The 24,506-nt window shown below is 46.2% G+C and overlaps 1 protein-coding gene across 1 annotated transcript in view; it reads right to left on the reverse strand.

The window, feature by feature from the left end:
- LOC121276736 (A disintegrin and metalloproteinase with thrombospondin motifs 19-like) overlaps nucleotides 1-24,506 on the reverse strand; it is a 548,651-nt gene that overhangs the window by 183,812 nt on the left and 340,333 nt on the right. Inside the window, exon 15 of the mRNA XM_041185281.1 lies at nucleotides 23,117-23,237. Within this exon, the coding sequence (XP_041041215.1) occupies nucleotides 23,117-23,237 (121 nt within the window). The remainder of the gene's footprint in view (nucleotides 1-23,116; nucleotides 23,238-24,506) is intronic.

Consider the following 24,506-nt stretch of genomic DNA (forward strand, 5'->3'; position numbering starts at 1 on the left):
ACTTTATCCACAAGGGAAGGGATCCTTTTTAAATTAACCTTGTTGTGACCAACTGAGGGGGTTGAATAAAGAAAGGGTGCCAGTTCATCCCTCCTCACCCGGGAGCATAACAATTTGGGGCATCTCGTCCGGAATCACAACAAATTGGTAACACTTTGAAAATAGAGTCAAACATCTGGCGTGCAAAAATCTGGGCCATTCCTGTGCCGATGGTGAAGTCTGCGGTGCTCCACCAAGCAGTAAAACATCCATAGACCAACCATACTGTGACTGATGTGTCCTGTTCCACAGTACCCTGCCATGCACTAATTCTCTCTTTGCTTTCGCAGGCACATGTGGGAAACAGCCAAGGGAGTCAATGAAGGACTCAACTCAAACCCTGAAGACACCTCAGAAGAGGAATCTGCTGCAACCCTCATTGAAGACCCATCACAGTGCCTACCCACACTCTTCACCAGTGCAGAGACACACACCTTGGTGGGGCCAAGCTTCAGAATAGCCTTGGGGTCACAATCCAGTGAGCACATCACACTGTCTGATCCACAGCTGGCAAAGGCGGGAATTCCCAGGTCTCCAGCACTTGGAAGGACTGCTGAAGGCCAGAAATCTGCTGAGTCTGAGTCAGAGGAGGAACCTCTGGACTCGGTCATACCTCAGTTGCTGGGGCTGCAAAGGCAAGCTCGGAGACATCAGGAAGGGATGTCCGCTGAACTCCTCAAATTGCAAGGCATGATGTAGGAATCCATCCACCTTCAGTGTGAGTGGATAGCGCTGGCCTACCAATGCACCGAGATCAAGACTGTTAGGATGGCAGCCGCCATGGAGATTTTGGTCCAGGACATGGGTCCTGCACTGTTGCACAGACTGAACTCCATTGCTGACCTGATGGATAGCCTCCAACAGTGTGTACAAGAGAGGGGTATGGGGAAACTTGATCTCACGGCAGCTTCCCTTCTCCTCATGGAGTCAGCCAGGGGCCCTGGGGCACTCTTAGGGAGGAGGATCAGTAGGTGCACACCCTGGGGCCATCCACCCAGGTGACTCCACGAGTGTCCTGGCCCATCTGAATCCCCTCTTCCTGTAACCCCGGAAGCTCCAGCTTCACAGGCCAAGGAGGGTGCCACTGCCACACAGAAGGACCCCGAAAGCAGGCTGGGGCCCTCCAGAGTACGCCCATCAAAGTCATCACAGACAGGGCGTAGCAGTCAGCAGGCTGCCTCCACCTCCACTCTGGATGTTGCGGGAAGTACCAAGATGTAGCAGCAGGGTTAGGAAGGTTAAGATGATGTAGTTGCACAGCCTGGGCATGGCTGTTAATCACTTGTACATAATGTTCACTTTGCTAATAAACTCCCAGGAATGTCTCCTTACCAATGTCTCCTTGTCCTGATGAGCAGTATTCGTGTTACTCAAATGTGAAACCTTGGTCCCTGCACAAGATAAAGGTAGGTGTCTCAGTCCAGGGCCTCCTCCTTGCACTTTGTGCAACCTTCCCAGCACACTCATGGTGCACCTTCATTGTCAATGGTCACATCAGTCATGCCTGCACCTCGATGGGGCTCATCATTGCTACCAGAACGTCCTGGGGCTGCAAAGGCAAGCTCGGGGACATCAGGAAGGGATGCCCGCTGTACTCCTCAAATTGCAAGGCACGATGGAAGAGTCCATCTGCCTTCAATCATGTGTCATTCACTCTGTGTACTCCCAGCACCTTTGAGGTGCAGCTGGCCACCCCCATCTCATCAGCATCTGTGTCCAGTGACACTGTGCTCTTGAAAAGTTCAGCTCACAAAGAATGCCATAGTATCAGGAGAAGTTAAAAGTTACCCCACTGCATCTCCATGATATCACCCTGTTCACAGAGCACAAGCGAAGTGCCATCAGCCAGACAGGAGACAGATATTCACATAAACTGTGTGACAATTTAGAGTGTCCCCACTGCATGTCATCGTCATCCTCCTGGAACGTAGGGACTACGGGCATCTGCTGTGTCTCCATGACAGGAGCAGCTATGAGGGCCTCCTGAATGTGCCTGCCTCATCTGACCAGTGCAATGGCCTCATCACCGTTATCCTCGTCTTCGAGGACCTCCTCACCCTCATCCCCGTCGATGTCATCCTCATTGGAGGAGACGTGCAGCTCCTCCATCTCTTCAGCCAGCTCTCTCCCCGTCGCAGTGCCAGGCTGTGAAGGGCACAACAGGTGACGACGATGCCTGATACCCTCTGTGGACTATATTGCAGGGCTCCACCAGACCAGTCCAGACACCAGGGCCTCATTTTCAGCATCCCGATGGTTGACTCCACCAAGATGTGAGCTGCAGCATGAGCCTCATTAAACTGTCACTCTGCTGCAGTCTGAGGCCGCCGCACAGGTGTCATCAGCCACGTCCTCTGCAGGTCGCCCTTGTCCCCGAGGACCCATCCCTGCAGCCTCTGTGGATCCTGGAAGATGTCAGGAATCTGAGACCTACTGAAAATGTAGGAGTCATGGACATTCCCTGGGAATGCAGGATGCTTTTGTGGTGGTCGCACACCAGCTGCACATTCAGTGAGTGGAAGCCCTTGTAGTTGACGTAGTTGACCGCTTGTTGCCACGGAGATCTGAGCGCCATGTGAGTACAGTCGCTGGCACCCTACACCTATGGCAAACCCGAGATCTTGGTAAATCCCAGCGCTTTGGCTTTCCTGATCCCAGACAAAATGCACAAAATCGTGTGCCTTCACGAAGAAGGCGTCCGTTACCTCATGGATGCATTTGTGGGTCAAGGCACACGATATCCCACAGAGATCACCCGTGGAGCCCTGAAAGGAGCCACTGGCGTAAAAATTCAGCACCACGGTCACTAACACGGCCACTGGCAGTGGATACCCTCCATGTCCCCGTGGTGCCAAATCCTGCAGTAGCCGGCAGATGTGACTAACCAGTTCCCTGAACATGCACAGTCTTCAGCGACACTGGTTCTCGGTCATCTGCAGGAATGACAAGCACCGTCTACATATCCTAGGTCTAGCTAGATGCCGACCAGCGACAGCTCACTGTGGCTGTTCAGCAGCATGTGCAGGATCCCCGCTGCCACTTATTCCTGAGGGTGCTGCTCCTTCCTCTGCCCAGCCAGGCACCTCCGTCACTCTTTTCTCCTCCGCCTCCATTCTCTGTACGCCATGAGGCATACAGCTCGGTCACCAGGCTCCTGATGTACTCCTCCTGCAGGATGAAAGACAGTGATGCGTGGGTTAATTTGGGTGTGCTATGAACCTCTCTTGGCTAAGACCCCTTAACCAGAGAGTGCTGGCCACTGCCTGGATGGCCAGAGTTTAGTGCACTGCATGACTGCCCGAAACCCCACCCTGCTCCGCCCCCACTCCACCTGACCAATTGGCGGCAGCTTTGCCCACTGGACTGCATGCTGTGCTCTCAGCCCAGGTGCAGGCATTCTCCTAACCCGTGCTGTAAGGCTGTACTGTTAGCTTGCACCATGGCGGAGACTGGTTGAAATCTGAATGATGACACTGCAAGGGGCTGTGATCGCCCCTACCTGTGACTACTCCATTGCCGGCTTTCGCAAGGAGATTGTACAATGTGCCCAGTCATCCAACTGTTCTGCAGTCTACTAAAATGTTCATTAGTTTGCAGCCTGTGCCTGAGGGGTGAAAAGCTCTGAAGCATTTGGTGGCTCTTTCAGGCCTCTTTGTTGCTTGAGTGGGCAGATAAGCTCGAGGCCTGACTCCACACATGTCAGTGTGGCGGTGTCTGAAACTGTCTCAGCTGTGGAGGAATGGTCACTTTATACAAGGTTTCCCTAATGCATGGCCACTTCCTTCCCCACCCCCCAACACGTGCTTGTGCAATAGCTTCAACTACAGGGCAGTCCTTGCCCTGTCAACGCACTGTCAGCCAGCTGGGAAAATGTGACTGTCTGTGCCCTCAGCTTAATGCGCAGCGCCTCAACCTTGAAGTGCAACAGGCAACCTCGTGAGCGCTGCACAACATTACTGTGCACTCGCCTCCGAGTTCCCTTCGAAGTGCAGCTTGCCAGGTGCGCACCTTATATATGCTGTTGTGAAACACATTAGTGTGCAATCACGCTGGCATGCTCGGATAATCTAGTGTGTGGGATGATTCCGGCGAGCAGGGCTTATAATGATATGCAGATATATTAAAATGAAGCTCCCGATGTGCGGGGGCAAAAAACACGGTCTGCCATTGATGGGTGGAGCGGATGATTGCAAACTGGTTTAATGACATTGTGAAACCAATTTTTGGCCTACCCATCATATTGTTCACTCACACCCGCCATGACGCTCAATGCCAACGGGCACGGAAAATTCCACCCAATATCTGTGCTGGATTGATGACTTCCAGAGCATGATGTGCCATTGCATCTCATTGAACCTGGAAGATTTCACATTCTATGCAAGGATCATCAACTTCCTTCAAAGGGAGTCCAGATCTTGACAGCATGTCAGCAATGTACATCTTGTACTTCATTTCCAAATGATATCTCAGCAAATAAAGCAACATCCTTTGCAAATGGCTCAGAGCAGATAAAAGCAGTTTGAGAAGGATGCTTTGAATTGACTTGTGGCCAGACTCCACCATCACTGTCTCTCCAGAACAGGTGCTGATTAAAATGCTCACAAAGATAATAGCCAGGCACTCTTTCTCAATTGAAACACTGCATCATTCAGTTTGTGTTAATGCTTGGGAAATGAGCACTACTGGTTACCGTTGCTGCATGAGAGTTGCTCCTGTTTCAGTCCTGTTTCACTGGCAACACACTGATGAGTGACTACGTTGTTGACATCATTGTAACTCAACATTGTCGTCATCAACAAATTTTTGAACTGCCTTCACATCTGTTGGTTCAGCACCTCTGCCACAGCTCTCACCTCATCAGGATCAAGGTGAACACTTTTCGCTGTCAGTACATGACCAATGCATTTGACTTCAGCCACCATCAGTTGTAGTTTTTCTTGTTCAGCTTCTGGTTCATCTGGCGAGTTCTCTCCAGCATTCTCAACAGATCCTGATCATGGTCTGCGATGGCTTCTTCCATCGTATCTTGACATCCACAGATTAACAGGTCATCCACGACTGCTTTCATTCCTGGAAGACCACTGACTATCTCATGCTGTCTGCATTGATACTGTTCCAAAGCAGTAGAAATGTCAACCAGTGTGTGCAACCATCAGTACCTCCCAAATGGTATTCATAACTTTGTCAGGAAACTGCTGCTTTCATCCAACTTCACTTGCCAGTATTCATCCTTCACATCCAGGGTGGTAAAGACATTTACCTTGGCAAGTTGTGGCAACATTTCTTCAATGGTTGGCACAGGGTAATGAAGTCTAAAGCAAGTTTTGAATGCCTGTTTTTAAAGTTTTTCCATACATGCTATTGTTACTACAGGGTTCATTGCTCTGTACAGAGTGTTTACAGGATGAATGTGTATGGCTGACATGGGGGGAATGAGGGGTCATTGGGGTTGGGCAGAGCGACATGGGTTGACACGGAAGGTATAAGCAGCCTTTGGGGATGGGTGGAGGGGCATGAATTGACATGGAGGGTAACCAAGATTTTTTAACCAGGCTGCTTCGGCACTTGGCAGACCCTATGGCCACCTCTGATCTGTGTCCGGGTGCAACAGGCTAGACTCCAGCACACACCCACCCCACCAGAAGGAAAATGAGAATGGAGGAACCATCCAGATTATGCCCAGCACTGTGGCTCAGGGCTATGAGCAGGAGCTCCTCCATGGAGAGAGAGGCCAACCTCATGGGGAGCTGTATGTGCAGCACCTGGAGTCTGTGCCAGAGCAGTCGATGTGTGCCACAGTATGCAGCGTGTTGCAGAGGTATTCGGACTGGATGCCCTAGCTGATGTTCCCTCCAGGCATCCCATGTGGCCAGCAAGAGCTGAGGCTGTTACTGGGGAGGAAGATGGTGCCACCCCTCATGAAGCGCCATCATCATCCTTGGTCTCCATGGCTCCTCTGACAGTAAGAGCCTTTGTGCAGCAGGATGAAGTGACAGAGGCTGTCCCTGCAATGATGCAGGTTCAGCAGCCTCTGGAGATGTTCCCACATGCATCTCAGCCACCATCAGAGGTAGATGAGCAGGCTGCCTCCACCTCGGTCTGAGACAACAGGAGGAACACTATGTATGAGTGGCTGAGCACGGAGCTTATCACACTGCACAGTACACTGAGTGGGTCACCTCAGTGTCATCTTATTGTCTCTGAGAACAATGTTCATTTCTCTGCACTTTATAAATAGTGAAACTTGATGTGACGTGTGAGGCTTTTTTATTGCTGACAAGAGATATGAGGTGGTGAAGGAAATCCACAAAGAGGGCAAAGCATCTGGTCAGGTTTAACATCCTTCATCGGTGACAAGTGATTAAATATGTCATGCCCAGCACCTCCCCGTGCAGCTGGAGCACCTCGGTGTTCTGCATTCTCCCCCACAGCCTCCACTTCTTTCTCCTCTCTCACTTCCTGCTCCTCTTCTTCCTCCAATGAGCCATCTTCTTTCAAGGACTCATTGTTCATAAACCCCTTCTGCGCCGTTGCAACTTTTATGACTTGGGGGTAATTCCCTGGGCATTCTCCACTCTGTACCTGCTTCTTTTCACCTGATCCACCCCAGACAGCGCGTGTAGCTATGCACCCGTGTGAAACTCTCAACACCCTCCATTAACAAGCTCTTAATAGGCTTAAAATTATTGCTGTTGCTCTATACCCAGCCATATGAAATAAGAAGAATGAGCTCAGCAAACACATCAATCAGCCTTAAAGGGAGGTGTGGAGGGATTGCGATTCGGCTCTTCCTCTTTTCTGTGAACACAGCTGATGCCGGGAATGGCGCTGGAAAACTGGCACACCAGCCTTTGTTGGTGTTTTATCTTTCTCCATTTGTGAACTTGTTGGGGACTGAAAATTTAGCCCTACATTCTTGCCCAGTTAAAGATTCTCCCAAAATCTCATTGGCTTACTACCTCCATACCCACTTTTAAAAATCTTGCCTTTGACTGTCTTTTCTTTTCCACTCTCTAACCCCTGTTTCCCTTGTTTTCTTTCTTTCCATTTCTTCTTGAGGTCCATCTTTCAGTGAAGCACACTTGGTTACTGGGAGAAACCTTCAACTTCTGCCCAAAATGGGCATCAACCCAATGGATTGGTCAGAGTCACTGCTGGCTCAAAGCATCTTTGGCTGGATCCAATGCTCAGCCGACCTGTTGTTCTGCCTGGAATGGGGTGTTGTTGATGACAGAGGTACCCTGGGAGGGGCCTCACAACGACTGGCACTGGGCTCCTCCTGCTCCTACAACAACAAAATGAAGCATTTCTTTGGCCATTAAGAACCACGGGGTAGACAGCTCAATGCCTGATATTAATGTGTGGAGCATGGTCTGCACATGTTCCATCCACTTGTATCAGGCCATTGCCAATAGGATCCTACAACTGGCGTTGCACCCCAATTGTATAACGGTGGTAATCTGAGCTGTAGTACACCTTTAAGAGATTGTGAGCAGATTAACCACATGACTGTAAGGCCCAATAGCTGTTCTAGCATGGGCTACCAAGTTAATGCTAGTCTAAAGTAGGGTCTGGCTGGAAAAGCACACATCATGTTAGTGCTCTGTTGTCTGTGTAAATAAATAGTATGCATTTCATGTTGGTCTCTGCATCTGCCATATATTATAATTGACCCGCCTGCCGACAGATAAGCAGGCAACCAGTTCGTTAGCAAAACGACCCATAAGTAAAACAGAACAACTGGCGACAAGGCAAAACACCTTCAGTCAGCGACACCAAGGAAAGCTGCAAAAACTCAACTGTACTGAAGTAGCTGTGCCTGCAGGCCAATTCTAAGTACATTACAATTGTAAACCCTCACCGTAGTCGTCAAAGCCATCACCTTCCAATATGCCGCAATTTGGCCATATCAAAACATTTGACCAGACCTCCAATGACTGGTCATATTATTTTGAACACTTCGCGTTTTCTTTTTGGCCAATGATATATCAGGGGAGGAGAAGAGGCGGGCAATCCTCTTATCAATATATGGCAGTAAAAAACCCCAGAACCCAAGAGCTTCGATGAGCTGGTGAATCGAGTGAAAGGCCATTTCCAACCAAAACCGTCGGTAACAACGCAATGTTTTAAATTTAATTAGTGGCGTCGTGCCCCTGGAGAGACAGTTGCTTGCTATGTAACAGCCTTAAAACAATTGACAGAGCACTGTGACTTTGTGACATCGCTTAATGAAATGTTAAGAGACCAATCAGTGTGTGGGATTAACGAAGACACCATTCAAAAAAGCTTAAAAACAAAAAAACTGCGGATGCTGGAAATCCAAAACAAAAACAAAAACAGAATTACCTGGAAAAACTCAGCAGGTCTGGCAGCATCAGCGGAGAAGAAAAGAGTTGACGTTTCGAGTCCTCATGACCCTTCGACAGAACTTGAGTTCGAGTCCAAGAAAGAGTTGAAATATAAGCTGGTTTAAGGTGTGTGTGTGGGGGGCGGAGAGAGAAAGAGAGAGGTGGAGGGGGGGTGTGGTTGTAGGGACAAACAAGCAGTGATAGAAGCAGATCATCAAAAGATGTCAACAACAATAGTACAAAAGAACACATAGGTGTTAAAGTTAAAGTTGGTGATATTATCTAAACGAATGTGCTAATTAAGAATGGATGGTAGGGCACTCAAGGTATAGCTCTAGTGGGTTTTTTTTTAAATAATGGAAATAGGTGGGAAAAGGAAAATCTTTATAATTTATTGGAAAAAAAAGGAAGGGGGAAACAGAAAGGGGATGGGGGAGGGAGCTCACGACCTAAAGTTGTTGAATTCAATATTCAGTCCGGAAGGCTGTAAAGTGCCTAGTCGGAAGATGAGGTGTTGTTCCTCCAGTTTGCGTTGGGCTTCACTGGAACAATGCAGCAAGCCAAGGACAGACATATGGGCAAGAGAGCAGGGTGGAGTGTTAAAATGGCAAGCGACAGGGAGGTTTGGGTCATTCTTGCGGACAGACCGCAGGTGTTCTGCAAAGCGGTCGCCCAGTTTACGTTTGGTCTCTCCAATGAAGAGGAGACCACATTGGGACAACGAATGCAGTAGACTAAGTTGGGGGAAATGCAAGTGAAATGCTGCTTCACTTGAAAGGAGTGTTTGGGTCCTTGGACGGTGAGGAGAGAGGAAGTGAAGGGGCAGGTGTTGCATCTTTTACGTGGGCATGGGGTGGTGCCATAGGAGGGGGTTGAGGAGTAGGGGATGATGGAGGAGTGGACCAGGGTGTCCCAGAGGGAGCGATCCCTACGGAATGCCGATAGGGGGGTGAAGGGAAGATGTGTTTGGTGGTGGCATCATGCTGGAGTTGGCGGAAATGGCGGAGGATGATCCTTTGAATGCGGAGGCTGGGGGGTGATAAGTGAGGACAAGGGGGACCCTATCATGTTTCTGGGAGGGTCGTTGACAGGGCCCTCAACCGTGTCCGGCCCATCTCCCGCGCATCCGCCCTCACGCCTTCTCCTCCCTCCCAGAAACATGGTAGGGTCCCCCTTGTCCTCACTTATCACCCCACCAGCCTCCGCATTCAAGGGATCATCCTCCGCCATTTCTGCCAACTCCAGCATGATGCCACCACCAAACACATCTTCCCTTCACCCCCCCTATCGGCATTCCGTAGGGATCGCTCCCTGCGGGACACCCTGGTCCACTCCTCCATCACCCCCTACTCCTCAACCCCCCTCCTATGGCACCACCCCATGCCCACGCAAAAGATGCAACACCTGCCCCTTCACTTCCTCTCTCCTCACCAAGGACCCAAACACTCCTTTCAAGTGAAGCAGCATTTCACTTGCATTTCCCCCAACTTAGTCTACTGCATTCGTTGCTCCCAATATGGTCTCCTCTACATTGGAGAGACCAAACGTAAACTGGGCGACCGCTTTGCAGAACACCTGCGGTCTGTCCGCAAGAATGACCCAAACCTCCCTGTCGCTTGCCATTTTAACACTACCCTGCTCTCTTGCCCATATGTCTGTCCTTGGCTTGTTGCATTGTTCCAGTGAAGCCCAACGCAAACTGGAGGAACAACACCTCATCTTCCGACTAGGCACTTTACAGCCTTCCGGACTGAATATTGAATTCAACAACTTTAGGTCGTGAGCTCCCTCCCCCATCCCCTTTCTGTTTCCCCCTTCCTTTTTTTTCCAATAAATTATAAAGATTTTCCTTTTCCCACCTATTTCCATTATTTTAAAAAAAACCCACTAGAGCTATACCTTGAGTGCCCTACCATCCATTCTTAATTAGCACATTCGTTTAGATAATATCACCAACTTTAACTTTAACACCTATGTGTTCTTTTGTACTATTGTTGTTGACATCTTTTGATGATCTGCTTCTATCACTGCTTGTTTGTCCCTACAACCACACCCCCCCCACCTCTCTCTCGCTCTCTCTCCGCCCCCCACACACACACCTTAAACCAGCTTATATTTCAACTCTTTCTTGGACTCGAACTCAAGTTCTGTCGAAGGGTCATGAGGACTCGAAACGTCAACTCTTTTCTTCTCCGCTGATGCTGCCAGACCTGCTGAGTTTTTCCAGGTAATTCTGTTTTTGTTTTTGATTCAAAAAAGCTTGCTGTCTGAGACAAATTTGGATTTCAGTAAAGCCCTGGAGCCGTCGCTTGCAATGGAAAGTGTGGTCAGGAACTCAGAAGAAATTAAGGGAGCACAAAATGGCACCATTCTTCATGTCGGGAGGCAGGCACCAGCTAGAAATGGCGCGGAAGTGCAGGACTTCGCAGAAAAGCGGGAAACAGCCGTCATTGACAGACCAACAAAAAACAATGGCTTAACAGATAAAAGCTACATTCATAATAGCAGGATTGGAACCAGACAGCCTACAAACGAATGACAATTTAAAAGAACTGAGTGATTCTACTGTCATCACAATGGGCAAATTATGCAATATTGTAAAGAAAGATTGAGGCCAACGTTCAAACAAAAAGGCAGATGTCATGAAATTTATATAATGGAGGAGCCAGAAGAAACAGAGTCAAATATTTACTCCCTGCACAATTTAAAAATGGGTAACACAGAGCCAACCTACTTGACAGTAGAAGTCAACAGAAAACCCCTTTGAATGGAGGTGGATACAGGCACATCCAGAACAGTCATAGGAGAACACATGTTTAAGCAACTGAATGGAGGAGGACACTCACTAAAGCTAGAAAACTCAGATGCCAGACCAAAGACTGGCAAAAATATAAGAATGAAAGATATATGCAAGGGTCCAGCACAATACGAGAACCAGTCTGCAAATCTGCCCATCATGGTGATAGCAGGCAGAGGACCAAGTCTCCTAGGGAGAAACTGGTTAAGAGAGGTCGATCTTGAGAAATTACTGAGATCTCAATCAGAAGCAGGAACTATTGCTGTTTGGAAAAAGGAGCTTGTAAAAACTCAACAAAATAAACTTGTAGAGCTGATGTTTCAGGACGGAGTTCAAGTTGAAGTCAGTAAGCTCCAAAAAGAAAGAGAAAACCTGTTGAAGGACTTTTACACATTGCAAAATTACCTCAGATCCCAATTTGTACCACTAAAAGATATGAGCAAGCACAGAAAGAACTCTGCATGTCTCTGGCCAAGATGAAGAATCAATTAGCCAAGAAAGCACAACAATACTTAATTCTCCAGGAAACAACTAACAAATATAAAAAAATGGAAGAACTGAAGAACCAGCTATGTGGAAGCCAAGAAGCCTTAAAAATAGAGACCCCTGAGTTTTCAAAGGAGCTGACAGATGAGAAAATGATAGAAGACTAAACCACTGAGTTCACTCAAGTTGGGCTCATACCTGAGCCTAGTCTGGCCAATGGGAAGTTGAAGAGGAAGTCGAGGTAAAAGTAAGCGCTGCCAAGAAGAAAACCCATCAAAAGAAAGGAAGAGAAAGCAAAATTACTTTACACAACAGGAGGCTGATCATTTCGCGTTAAATTTAGCCTTGCCCAACATCCTGATTCTCAGAACCTACCTGACAGTTGCATTTCATATTGTTGAACCAGGAGGGGAGGGGCAGCAGGAGTGCATGCGATGAGACCTGAAAGAGTGTAAAAACATTCCCTTTGGAGTCTACATCGCAGATGGAAGGAACTCCTCTTGCTTTGGAAGTACCTACAGAACCCGTGGAGCCTGAGAGAGTTGAAGAGGCCTACTGGGGAGCCTAGTGAACAGATAACTCCCGAGAGGGGGCCTCAGATAAACCATCCGAAGTCGGAGAACTATGAGGGTTGACACGTTTGAAAAAAGCCTCCTGAGAGACTAAATTTGTAAATAGTTTATGCAAAGAGTTGATATACTGTAAAATGTACTTTCAAGTAAAGGGGGAGGGATGTGGTAATCTGAGGTGTAATACACATTAAAAAATTGTCAGCAGATTGACCACATGACAGAAAGACCCAATAGCTGTGTAGAGCGGGCTACTAGGTTAACGTTAGTCTTGAGTAGGGTCTGGCTGGAGAAGCACACACCATGTTAATGTTCTGTTGTTTATGTAAATAAATAGTATGTGCTCCATTTCATATTGGTCTCTGTGTCTGACGTATATTGTAATCGACTTGCCTGCTGATAGATAAGAAGGCAACCAGTTCGCAAGCAAAGTGACCCAAAAGTGAAATATAACAATAACTAAGTCAAGAACATCCTGGCCCATTTACAGGCCTGCCTGAGAGTTACATCAGGACGATCTTGGCATCAATGGAGGTGGTTGATGAGCCATCCCTCTCTTCCCCACCATTTTCAACTGCTGCCTGCCTGTATTTCAATCACCAGGATAAATGGAACAGCTGGCAGTTAAAAATCACTGCCATTGATCTTTCCCTGAGGAGTGCTACAGCAACAGAAATTGCTCACATTTCTCTCTTTGCTACTTTGACGTATTGTTACTTCAAAACAATTGTTAAAATAACATTTTAACATTTATTAACAATATTGTTGAAATATCAGCATTCCACCCCAACCCAGAAAGAGGCTCCATGTTGTAACCAAAAAGGACCTGCTTTTGAATGGATAGAATGCCTGGAAACCTGATTCCATTAGGCTAATTTTAGCTTTTATGAACCGTTTTCCAAAAAACAAATCTTCGGAATGCAAATGGGCAGCACTACAAGGGGATGATATTACCAAACAGGAAGACAAATGAACCATATATTTTCAGAACAAGGTCATCATAAGTCCTGATATTGACATGGGTGGGGGGTGAGGTTGCGCGATGGGGGGCACTTGTAGGCTAGTGTGAGGCACGGTTCTGGATTTTCCTACATGCTTCAGAGGCTTGCCTCCACAATGTGTATTTTTGCTTTGCCAGGATGTCCCCCAGAAGTCAGACTGACTGACAGACTTGGCTTCCAGTCGGGCAGCAAGGGCTCTGGAGCAGGATGCAGGAACATCTTGCATCTGCTAGTGGAAGCACGGAGGGGGATGTTATGGGGGTGGGGGGTGGTGGTGGTCTGATTCTCAACTCTGGAAGACGGGTATTCTGATCCAGGAAGGGAAAGTTTCAACCCCAGGGGCAATTCTGATTCCCGACTCCAGGGCAGGAATTGTCTGATCCTGGGGTATGGGGGCAGGTCCGACCCCTAACACCAAGTGGCCTTTGTATGGCAGGAAGGGCTGGGCTGATAGGATTGGGTGGTGTTGCAATCTAAGGAAAGAAGACGTTTTTCAAGATCAGAGTGGAATACCACTGCACCTCCTGGCCCACAGCAGTGCTGCAAAAGTACTAGGATGAAAGCAAAACTGCAGATGCTGGAAACCTGAAATAAGCAAAGAAAATGCTGCAAAAACTCAGCAGGTCTGGTAGCATCTGTGGAGCTCTGAAAAAGATTCATACAGGCTTGAAATGTTAACTCAGTTTCTATCTCCACAGATGCTGCCAGGCCTGCTGAGCTTTTCCAGCATTTTTTTGTTTTTACTGCAAAAGAACTGAACTTCTCCCTAAAGCTCTCCTCCTCTCGCTTGTGCTGCTGGGTTTCCCAAGGCTGACGAAACACAATCGGCCTGGGTTAGATAAATCTGAGGCTGCTAGCCATATCAGAAGGGGGCAGGGTGGCTGCTTGCCCCTGTCTCATTTCCCTTAAATCTGGAAGAACACGGTTGGAGTCGGGTTAAAATTTTAGCATCCTACCCGACTCCAACCCAGTTGTTTTACGGAGCTAAAATCTACCCCATTGTTTCGTTCACATGTTGTAGAAGTGATGGCTGCAATATATTACTAATGATGGTCAAAGACTGATACCTCCCGATAAAAGCAAAAAACTGCAGATGTTGGAAATCCAAAACAAAAATAAAACTACCTGGAAAAACTCAGCAGGTCTGGCAGCATCTACGGCGAGGAACACAGTTAAGAGTCCGTATGACTCTTAAACAGAACTAAGTAAAAATAGAAGAGAGGTGAAATATAAGGTGGTTTAAGGGGGATGGGACAAGTAGAGCTGGATAGAGGGCCAGTAATAGGTGGAGATAATCAAAAGATTTCATAGACAAAAGGACAAAGAGGTGTTGAAGGTGGTGATATTATCTAAGGAATGTGCTAATTAGGGGTAGAAAGCAGGACAAGCAAGGTACAGATAGCCCTAGTGGGGGTGGGGTGGGGTGAAGGAATTGAAAAAGGCTAAAAGGTAGAGATAAAACAATGGATGGAAATACATTTAAAAATAATGGAAGTAGGTGAGAAAAGAAAAATCTATATAAATTATTGGAAAAAGGTGGGGGGGCGTTGAATCGGGAAGGGGGTGGGGATGGAGGAGAGAGTTCATGATCTAAAATTGTTGAACTCAATATTCAGTCCGGAAGGCTGTAAAGTGCCTAGTCGGAAGATGAAGTGCTGTTCCTCCAGTTTGCGTTGAGCTTCACTGGAACAATGCAGCAGCCCAAAGAGGGACATGTGGGCATGAGTGCAAGGTGGAGTGTTGAAATGGCAAGTGAAAAGGAGGTCTGGGGAATGCTTGCGGACAGACCGAAGGTGTTCTGCAAAGCGGTCACCCAGTCTGCATTTAGTCTCTCCATTGCAGTGGAAACCTCATTGGGAGCAACGAATGCAGTAGACTAAATTGAGGGAAGTGCGAGTGAAATGCTGCTTCAATTGAAAGGAGTGTTTGGGCCCTCGGACGGTGAGGAGAGGGGAAGTAAAGGGGCAAGTGTTGCACCTTCTGCGGTTGCATGGGAAGGTGCTGTGGGAGGGGGATGAGGTGTAGGGGGTGAAGGAGGAGTGGACCAGGGTGTCCCGCAGGGAACGATCCCTGCGGAACGCCGCTGGGGGGGTGAGGGGAAGATGTGTTTGGTGGTGGCATCATGCTGGAGTTGGCGGAAAGGGCGGAGGATGATCCTTTGAATGCGGAGGCTGGTGGGGTGATAAGTGACGACAAAGGGGACCCTATCATGGTTCTGGGAGGGAGAGGAATGTGTGAGGGCGGATGCGTGGGAGATGGGCCGGATGCGGTTGAGGGCCCTGTCAACCACCGTGGGTGGAAAACCTCGGTTAAGGAAGGAGGACATGTCAGAGGAACTGTTTTTGAAAGTGGCATCATCAGAACACATGCTGTAGAGGCGAAGGAACTTGGAGAATGGGATGGAGTCCTTACAGGAAGCGGATTGTGAGGAGCTGTAGTCAAGGTAGCTGTGGGAGCCGATAGGTTTGTTATGGATATTGGTGGACAATCTATCACTAGAAATTGAGACAGAGAGGTCAAGGAAGGGAAGGGAAGTGTCACAGATGGACCATGTGAAAATGATGGAGGGGTGGAAATTGGAAGCAAAGTTAATAAATTTTTCCAGGTCCAGACATGAGCATGAAGCAGCACCGAAGCAATCATCGATGTACCGGAGAAAGAGTTGTGAGAGGGGGCCGGAGTAGGACTGGAACAAGGAATGTTCCACAAACCCCATAAAGAGACAGGCATAGCTGGGGCCCATGCGGGTACCCATAGCCACACCTTTTATTTGGAGGAATTGAGAGGAGTTTAAGAAGAAATTGTCCAGAGTGAGAACAAGTTCAGCCAGACGGAGGACAGTAGTGGTGGATGGGGATTTTTCGGGCCTCTGTTCGAGGAAGAAGCGGACAGCCATCAGACCATCCCGGTGGGGGATGGAGGTGTAGAGGGATTGGACGTCTATGGTGAAGAGGAGGCGGGTGGGGCCAGGGAACTGGAAATTTTTGATATGATGTAGGGTGTCAGAGAAATCACGGATGTAGGTGGGAAGGGACTGGACAAGGGGAGAGAGAATGGAGTCAAGATAGCAAGAAATGAGTTCCATGGGGCAGGAACAGGCTGACATGATTGGTCTGCCGGGACAGTTCTGTTTGTGGATTTTGGGTAGGAGGTAGAAGCGGGCCGTCCGAGTTTGGGAGACTATGAGGTTGGAAGCTGTGGAAGGAAGATCTCCAGAGGAGATGAGGTCAGTAACAGTCCTGGAAACAATGGCTTGATGTTCAGTGGTGGGGTCATGGTCCAGGGGGAGGTAGGTGGAAGTGTCTGCGAGTTAATGCTCCGCCTTTGCGAGGTAGATGTCAGTGCGCCAGACAACAACAGCACCACCCTTGACAATGGGTTTGATGATAATATCAGGGTTGGACCTGAGAGAATGGAGTGCAGCAAGTTCAGAGAGAGACAGCTTAGAGTGGGTGATAGGAGCAGAGAAATTGAGACGACTAATGTCACGCCGACAGTTCTGAATGAAAAGATCAAGAGAAGGTAAGAATCCAGAGGGTGGGGTCCAGGTGGAGGGAGAATATTGGAGGTGGGTAAGCGGGTCCGTTGAACGGGGAGAGGACTCCTGCCCAAAGAAGTGAGCACGGAGATGAAGGTGGAGGAAGAAGAGTCCAGCATCGTGTCGAGCCAGAAATTCATTGAGATGAGGGTGTAAGGGTATGAAACTAAGTCCTTTGCTGAGCACTGAACATTCAGCGTCGGAGAGGAGAAGGTCAGGGGGTATAGTGAATACACGGGCGGGGCTGGGATTGGAAGACGGGATGGGGATAGAGGGACAGGCAGGGGTGGAGGGTTCTGGATAGGTGTTGGTGTCGATGAGTTGTTGGAGCTTGTGTTCCTTTGCACCTGAAAGAAAGAGACAAAGTTTCTTGTTGAGGTGTCGGATGAGACGAAGAATAAAATGAAACTGGGGGCATGCGGAGCTTAGAAAAAGGGTGTGCCAGTGCTGCTGGAGGGAGAGGTCAAGTGTGTTCATATGGCGGTGCATGGCACTGAGTGTGGATCTCAGAATGTGATGAGAACAGCAGTTCGAGAAGCGTTGTATGTCCCGGAGATACCTGTAATCCTGGGTGGGTTCGAAACATGAGGGATGGAACTTCAGCTGGAATCCATGTGGGGTAAGCCGGAGATGGAGACAGTCACTGAGGAAGGAAATATGGCTGTGAAAGTGGGTTTTAGTAACACCTTGTCAAACACCAGGAGAGAAATGGAAAGCAATGAACGTGAACAAGGCAAAAGAGAGATACAGAAATCCTGTCGGAGAAAAGAGCAATACTTCTTCAAGGTAGGCACTCCTTGAAGAGAAGTGGCATTCAATTAAACACCAAGATAAAAGCAAAAAACTGCGGATGCTGGAAATCCAAAACAAAAATAAAAATACAAATACAAATACCTGGAAAAACTCAGCAGGTCTGGCAGCATCTGCGGAGAGGAAACAGTTAACATTTCGAGTCCAAATGACCCTTCAACAGAACTAAGTAAAAATAGAAGAGAGGTGAAATATAAGCTGGTTTAAGGCGGGGTGGGACAAGTAGCGCTGGATAGAGGGCCAGTGATAGACGGAGATAGCCAAAAGATGTCATAGACAAAAGCAGAAAGAGGTGTTGAAGGTGGTGATATTATTTAAAGAATGTGCTAAGGGTAGAAAGCAGGACAAACAAGGTTCAGATAACCCTAGTGGGGGTGGGGTGGGACGAAGGAATCGAAAAAGGCTAAAAGGTAGAGATAAAACAATGGATACCTGCAGAGTTTGATGCACCAGAGACAAACCTCAATTATACTGCTGAGTGATCTCACAATGTGCATCCAAATTTCCAAAGCCAGGATGCAAATTTGTTCATGTGTGTTTGCATGTGTGCACAGAACACTACCTCAGAAATTGCTAATCTTCAATGAGCCTAGGCGACAGTGTCCCCTTTCTCTGACTTTTAAAACAATTCCATAACGAGTTTAAGATATTTCCAAAATGTCCAGCCAATCACCTGGGTACTTTTTAAATTTGGCTTTGCACTGGACTGGAGATGCATTACAAAATGATGTGAGACTACTTACCAAAAACGGTCTTATTCTTCACCACTTCAATGTACTTGTGAGTCAATTGCTAACCCCACCCTGAGTTATACTGCTACTTTCACATCGATTTAAATCCAAACCTGCTTCATATGAATATAAATATGGCAGTTTAGAAGCAGCATGGGTTACTTATTGATTCAGGTTTTAATATTTTTGCTGTAAGAATGAATTAGAGACAAGTATATTTTTTTTAAAAAAGTGTATCCAAAAACACACTGGAGCAGATTTTCTTGTTTCTGGGTCTAGGCATCCTATTGATGAAATATCAGGTTGGGCTCCCTTCCAGGTATGCATTCTTTGCACCCATGTTTCCTGTAATTGCTGTGCCCAGGAGAAAACAATATGTCCCAAAATCTTTACTAGTGACTTTTTATATGTTAATAAAGTCTTTTACAGAAAAAAAACTTGTTCTGTGAGGTGTAGCAATCTATGTTAACAAATTCAGGGACATTAGGACTACAATCTTTGAAATGTCAAATATCAAGTAATTTATGAATCTAATCCAACTGTTTACATGACACAGTATTTTACTCAGTATTACAGTAGCCCCCAGCATTTCAGATAAAAATCATGACAGGCTCTCATTTTGACAGCACATCGTAATGAAATGAACGACATGAAGTAATGATTTTGAGTTACTCATTAAACACGGTGACCTCAGAGAACTTGATTTATGTTGTGGGGAAGGTATATAAATCAAAAGTCTCATACAATTCAAGTTTAATGTAAAGCCAAAGCTGTTTGGAAAAGTATGGCATTAAAACAATGTTCTTAGGTGAAAGAGAATTCAACAAGTTGAACTTTACAGCAATCTACAAAGAAGCTAATTCTTTCTTGTGGCTGATGTAAATGTAGAGCAGCAATTATCATTTTACAAGAGCAAAAACAGTTAATGCTGGAAATATTCAGCAGGTCAGGCAGCATCTGAGGAGAGAGAAACAACTGTTAACGGTTCAGGCCGATACCCTTTCATCAGAACATAATCGCCAGCTCTGATCAAAATGTTATCAATCTGAAACAGTAACTATCAGTTTACATCGGGTGGCTAGGCCAGATAATTGCATCAGGAGCAGTAGACTATATCAACACTAGCTGACTGTGGTGCAATAGGGAAGCAGCAATGTACTCCCAGTTTAGTAACAGCACCCTTTGTTTGGTAATTATGATGCATATATTTTTAATCCCCAGTTTTGCCTAAATAGTGTTTTGCCCCTCATACATATCTAAGCGCAAATCTACAAATAAACACCAGTTATTATGACATCTGAAGCTCTGGTAAAATAATACTGTTTGCAGAAAGTATAAAGGTTGCTGTAAAACAAAGTGTTGCCAACACCACTTTTTCCACAATCAAAACTTCACACTAATTGTTATGCCAGCAGTTGCACACTTGAAGTTTGCAATTTTTCTGTTGGATGATTAAGTTGTTTTCCTGGCTGCAAGCATTCAGCCTGCGAATCCACTCCCAGAGTTGAGGCCAGTGGGCTGGTGATTCTACCATGCTGCACAGGCAATGTGGACTGTGTGGTTCCATTGGAAGATGTTCACGATTTAGTCAAAACATAGAATGTAAAAGTGTGGATTGGCTGTAAGTGGTACACACCAGTCAGTCAGCTCAAAACTGACAAGTTAGTAATATGAGTAAAAAATCCTTTCCATCACACTACAGAACTGAAACCCATCATGTAATTAAATATTCTTTGTAATAGAATATATTTTTACTTACTATGGAGTAAAGATAGCCTCCCAGTTAAACACTGGGGAAACTGAAGCCATTGTCTTCACCTCTCAGCACAAACTCCAAACCCTAGCCATCAATTCCATCCAAGCCATGGTCTCAGGCTGAAAGACAGTTCGCAACCTTGGCCTCCTATTTGACCCCAAGCTGACCTTCCAACTCCCTATCCTCACCATCTAAGATTGCCTTTTTCCACCTCTTTTCCAGCCTGCTTCAGCACACCTGCTTCTGAAACCTGCATTTAAGCTCTTGCTACCTACAGACTCGATTATTCCAATGATCTCCTGGCTGGTCTCCCATCTTCTATCCTCCATAAACTTCAACTTAATTGTTTAGTAGTACAGAACTTGAACATTGCTGAAAAAAAAAGAGACATACTATCAAAGCTTTTCATCCTGCTGACTTTGGTTGACTCTGATTGGTCATGGCATTGCCCTGGGGAATGACCCCTTGGCTGTTTGCAATAGGCAAAGTAAGGCCCAACCAGCTGTGCTTGCAAAATTCAAAACATAACGTTCAATATTAGGTGTGATTCTGCGATTGGACAACACCTGTTAATCAATCCTAATTGTGCTAAGAATTACACTTACTCAGTTACACATGCTAGAAGCCACATATATTCACAGATAGGACCCTGTCCTTTGCAGATAGAAGGAACATGTCCACACTTTGCATCTTTTTCAATTAAACGAAAGCTTAGGGAACAATTATTCTCTGGTTAATTCCCACGGGCAATACCTTGAGCAATCAGAGTTGACCTGTCCTGTTTGAATTTGAACAAAGTTGGGCAGTTAACTGTTCCATGCTGCATTGCCCATGGCAACATCTCCACTGGAGTCCACTTGTCAATCAATCAGCACTCTCTTCTTGTGCAGTATAAATTGTTGTTCCCCTGTTACTGTTGGTAACTTCTTGTGAGTTTTCCTGATGAATGCAGGATGAAAAGCTTTGATAGCATGTCTCTTTTCTTTTTGCAAAACTTCAGCTTATTCAAAATTCTGTGGCCATATCCTAACTCACACCTAGCCCTGCTCTCTCATCATCCCTGTGATCGCTGATCTACATTGATTCCTGGTCCACTATAGCTTCAATTTAAAAAATCTTATCCGAGTGATCAAATCTTCCCTATCTTCACCCCTCATTTTTTCAATAACCTCTCCCAGTCCTACAATCCTCCAACAACTGTGCATTCTTCCAGCACCTGCCCCTTGTCCATCCCCACTTCCTCCTTCCCACCTTTGATGGCTGTGCCTTCTGTTGTCTAGACTGTAAGCTCTTGAATTCTCTCCCTACCACACTCTCTCTCTCTTTCCTCCTTTACCACCCTCGTTAAACCTACCTCTAACCACCTGTCTAATGTTCCCTTCTTTGGTTCAGTGTCAATATTTGGCAGATTACACTCCTGTGAAGCACTTTTGGATGTTTTACGACAGTAAAGGTTCTATATAAGTGCAAGCTGTTGTTATTGTGCACGAAGCATGGAAAATTAGAAACGTGTTCTTTATATGCATTTGCATAATTTTGCTACACTCAATACTTTGCCTATTGCAAACAGCCAGATCGTCCCCATTGTTTGGAGAAGTGCCATAACCATGTGGCCTCCGATGTCATCCTTAGTGTGTAAAGGCTTGAAAGCAAATGCCATTTTATCTATTACTTGGAAATTGGTGACAGGAGTGGGATCGTATTCCTGGCACTGTGATACGTGACAATGGCCCTCGGTTCACAAGTAAAGAATTCAGGTGCTTTGTAACTGCTTGGGGATTCAGTACTACACATCATCTCCACACTATCCTCAATCAAATGGAAAGGCTGAGGTAGCTGTGAAAATTGCCAAAGGGATCGTCAAAAAATTACCGAGATCCGGCACAGATATGTGCAAGGCAATCCCAGAGTAGAGAAACACACCTACCGAAGGCATGGAAAGTAGTCCAGTTCAACAAATAATGTCAAGCCACACCCAAACTACTCTTCCAAAAGTTAAAAAACTAATAAGTAGTAATGGGGGGAGTGACAAAATCAAAGTAAAACAAGAAAAAGCCAAATTTTACTTCGATAAAGTGGACAAATCATTGCCAGAGCTTGGTCTCAACTAAAGTCAGCCCACTTGGCAACTTAGAGCCTGTGTAGAGAAATTGTCACCTTGATTGTATAAGATGAAAATGAACGACCAGATGTATTGTCATAACTGAAGACATATACATTCTATTTGATTGGGGATAGTATGGAGATGATGTGTAGTGCTGAATCTCCAAGCAGTTACAAAGCACCTGAATTCTTCACTCGTGAACTGAGTGCCATTGTCACTCGTCACGATGTCAGGAATGCTACAATGATTTTCAGACATTCTATGATCTCATTTCTGACACCAACTTTCACGCAATAGATAAAATGGCCTTTGCTTTCAAGCCTTTACACACCAAGGATGACATGCAACTAGAGAAGCTGCTCTTTCACAGCAGACAGCTGGTGAGGAAGATGTGAGCTCATCAAATACAAAAGGAACTGAACGACCATCAATCCTCTAGGTCAACTGCTCTCCAACAAAGACGATGGATCATCAGCAACAATTATCATAGCAGCAAAACTTGCTACCACAACAACATATCTCAGTGAGGCAACATCACCCCAGGAATGAGTAGGCACCAGTTGACCAGCTAATAACAACCCGCATGCATACCACCAGAAGACCTGAATGCTTTAAAGATGATGTATGCAATGCGTGTCGGGACAGACGAAAGTGGGTCAGACTGGAATGACCAGCTTTCTGCACATGCATGATGATTTTAATTGTGGACCATGTATATGCCTGACTTCCAACTGCAAATGATAGTGTACGCAGTTTTTCTGAAAAGGGGGATGTTTGAAGAAGTGCCTTTGTGCGATGCGGCTTGACCTGAGGTCATCATTGGTGTATAAAGGCATGAAAGCAGAGGTCATTTCATCCACCACTTGGAACACCTATAATGCTTATTCACAGAGTGAATCACTCAATAGTAAATAGTTCACAGAGTAAGAAAACATACCTGCTCCTCTGGTGTGATTAAAGTCTCCTTTTATGACTTTACATGATCTTCCATTCCCATTGCACACACCACAATGGTCTTCCCTGGCTAAGGAACCTAATATGCCATCACAACCAATTTTCTGTGGAAAATGAAACAATATATTTTAGTTGAATTATATATACTTTATATACTTTCTTAAGTCATGACACATTAGAATTTATATTAGACCTGAAGTTATATGTATTGAGAATCTTCAGATAGGAACTTAATTGCTCAACAGATGGGAATTGAGTAGGTAGTTAAAATCATCTTGGAGACTTACCCATAAAGATTCTGCTCATTCCTCACAGTTCCCCATTTTAACCTGATCTTCTGAGCAGGTGGGAATGACACACACTGGAAACAACATGGTGGTTCGTTAAATGTGTGAGCCAAGCAAGAAGAATAGGGTCGGAACATGTCCAACCTGACAAGTTTCATTAAATTTTGCTTCCTTTATGGGACCAGGAGGGCCAGAGTGCTCTTCTCGGCCCTAGGGGGAAAGTTTGGGCCATGGCTCATCTGAGTATCAGGGACCATTTCGCTCCTATCCTCAGCCACCTGCTGCTTCCAACCTGGACCTCATGCTCCTGAGGTGAGGACAGTTTGCCATCTGTCATAGCACCCCCCACCCCCACCGCCCCCCCCACACCCCCACCTCCCACCGCCCCCCCCCCCCCCCCCCCCCCCCCCACCCCGCCGCCCCCACCCAGTTACAGCCTTCAATTAAATTGGGACTTTACATCATTCTATTCATTTAGGTAGCACTAGGCATCAATAGGGTTAAGATCTCCTCTCAATAGGAGACTTCACTTGAGCAGAAAAGTTGTATCAGGATGCCCATTAACACAGTTAAACACAGGTATAGATGGGATTTGAGTAGTGAATGCTTTTGTGGGCATATATCTGAGTGGTGGGGTGATGAGACCTTTTTATTTGTCTTATTTCCTTTAGCTATGAGAACTGAAGCATGAAGGTGTGTAGATAACAGGTTGGGTAAAGTGGGCCAGAAAGGGATGCCTAATCTCCTGGTGCATCCCTAAGTCCCAGCTGTAACATATATATTATTTTTCAGACTGGCAACTGTTCCATGGGACCTCTGGCCTGATTTGTTAGAATGGTTATTGCACTACACACCTTCCTGTTGCTAAAAGCCAGAACTATCTGTTATGACCGAGCAGTTGGTAAAACTGAGTTATTTTTTAAAAATCCCAGAGGGACACTTTAAACAACTATCATAACTTATAATTTTAAGTGATTATGTTTGAGATGCAACTCTAAATTCAGGAATCAGACCACCAGTTCTCGAGAGGTTTTATATTAAGCTAAATGAAACATTTTATTAATTTACACCAGTTAAATATATCCA

Source organism: Carcharodon carcharias, chromosome 4, assembly GCF_017639515.1.
Source record: "Carcharodon carcharias isolate sCarCar2 chromosome 4, sCarCar2.pri, whole genome shotgun sequence".
NCBI classification, from domain to species: Eukaryota; Metazoa; Chordata; class Chondrichthyes; order Lamniformes; family Lamnidae; genus Carcharodon; species Carcharodon carcharias.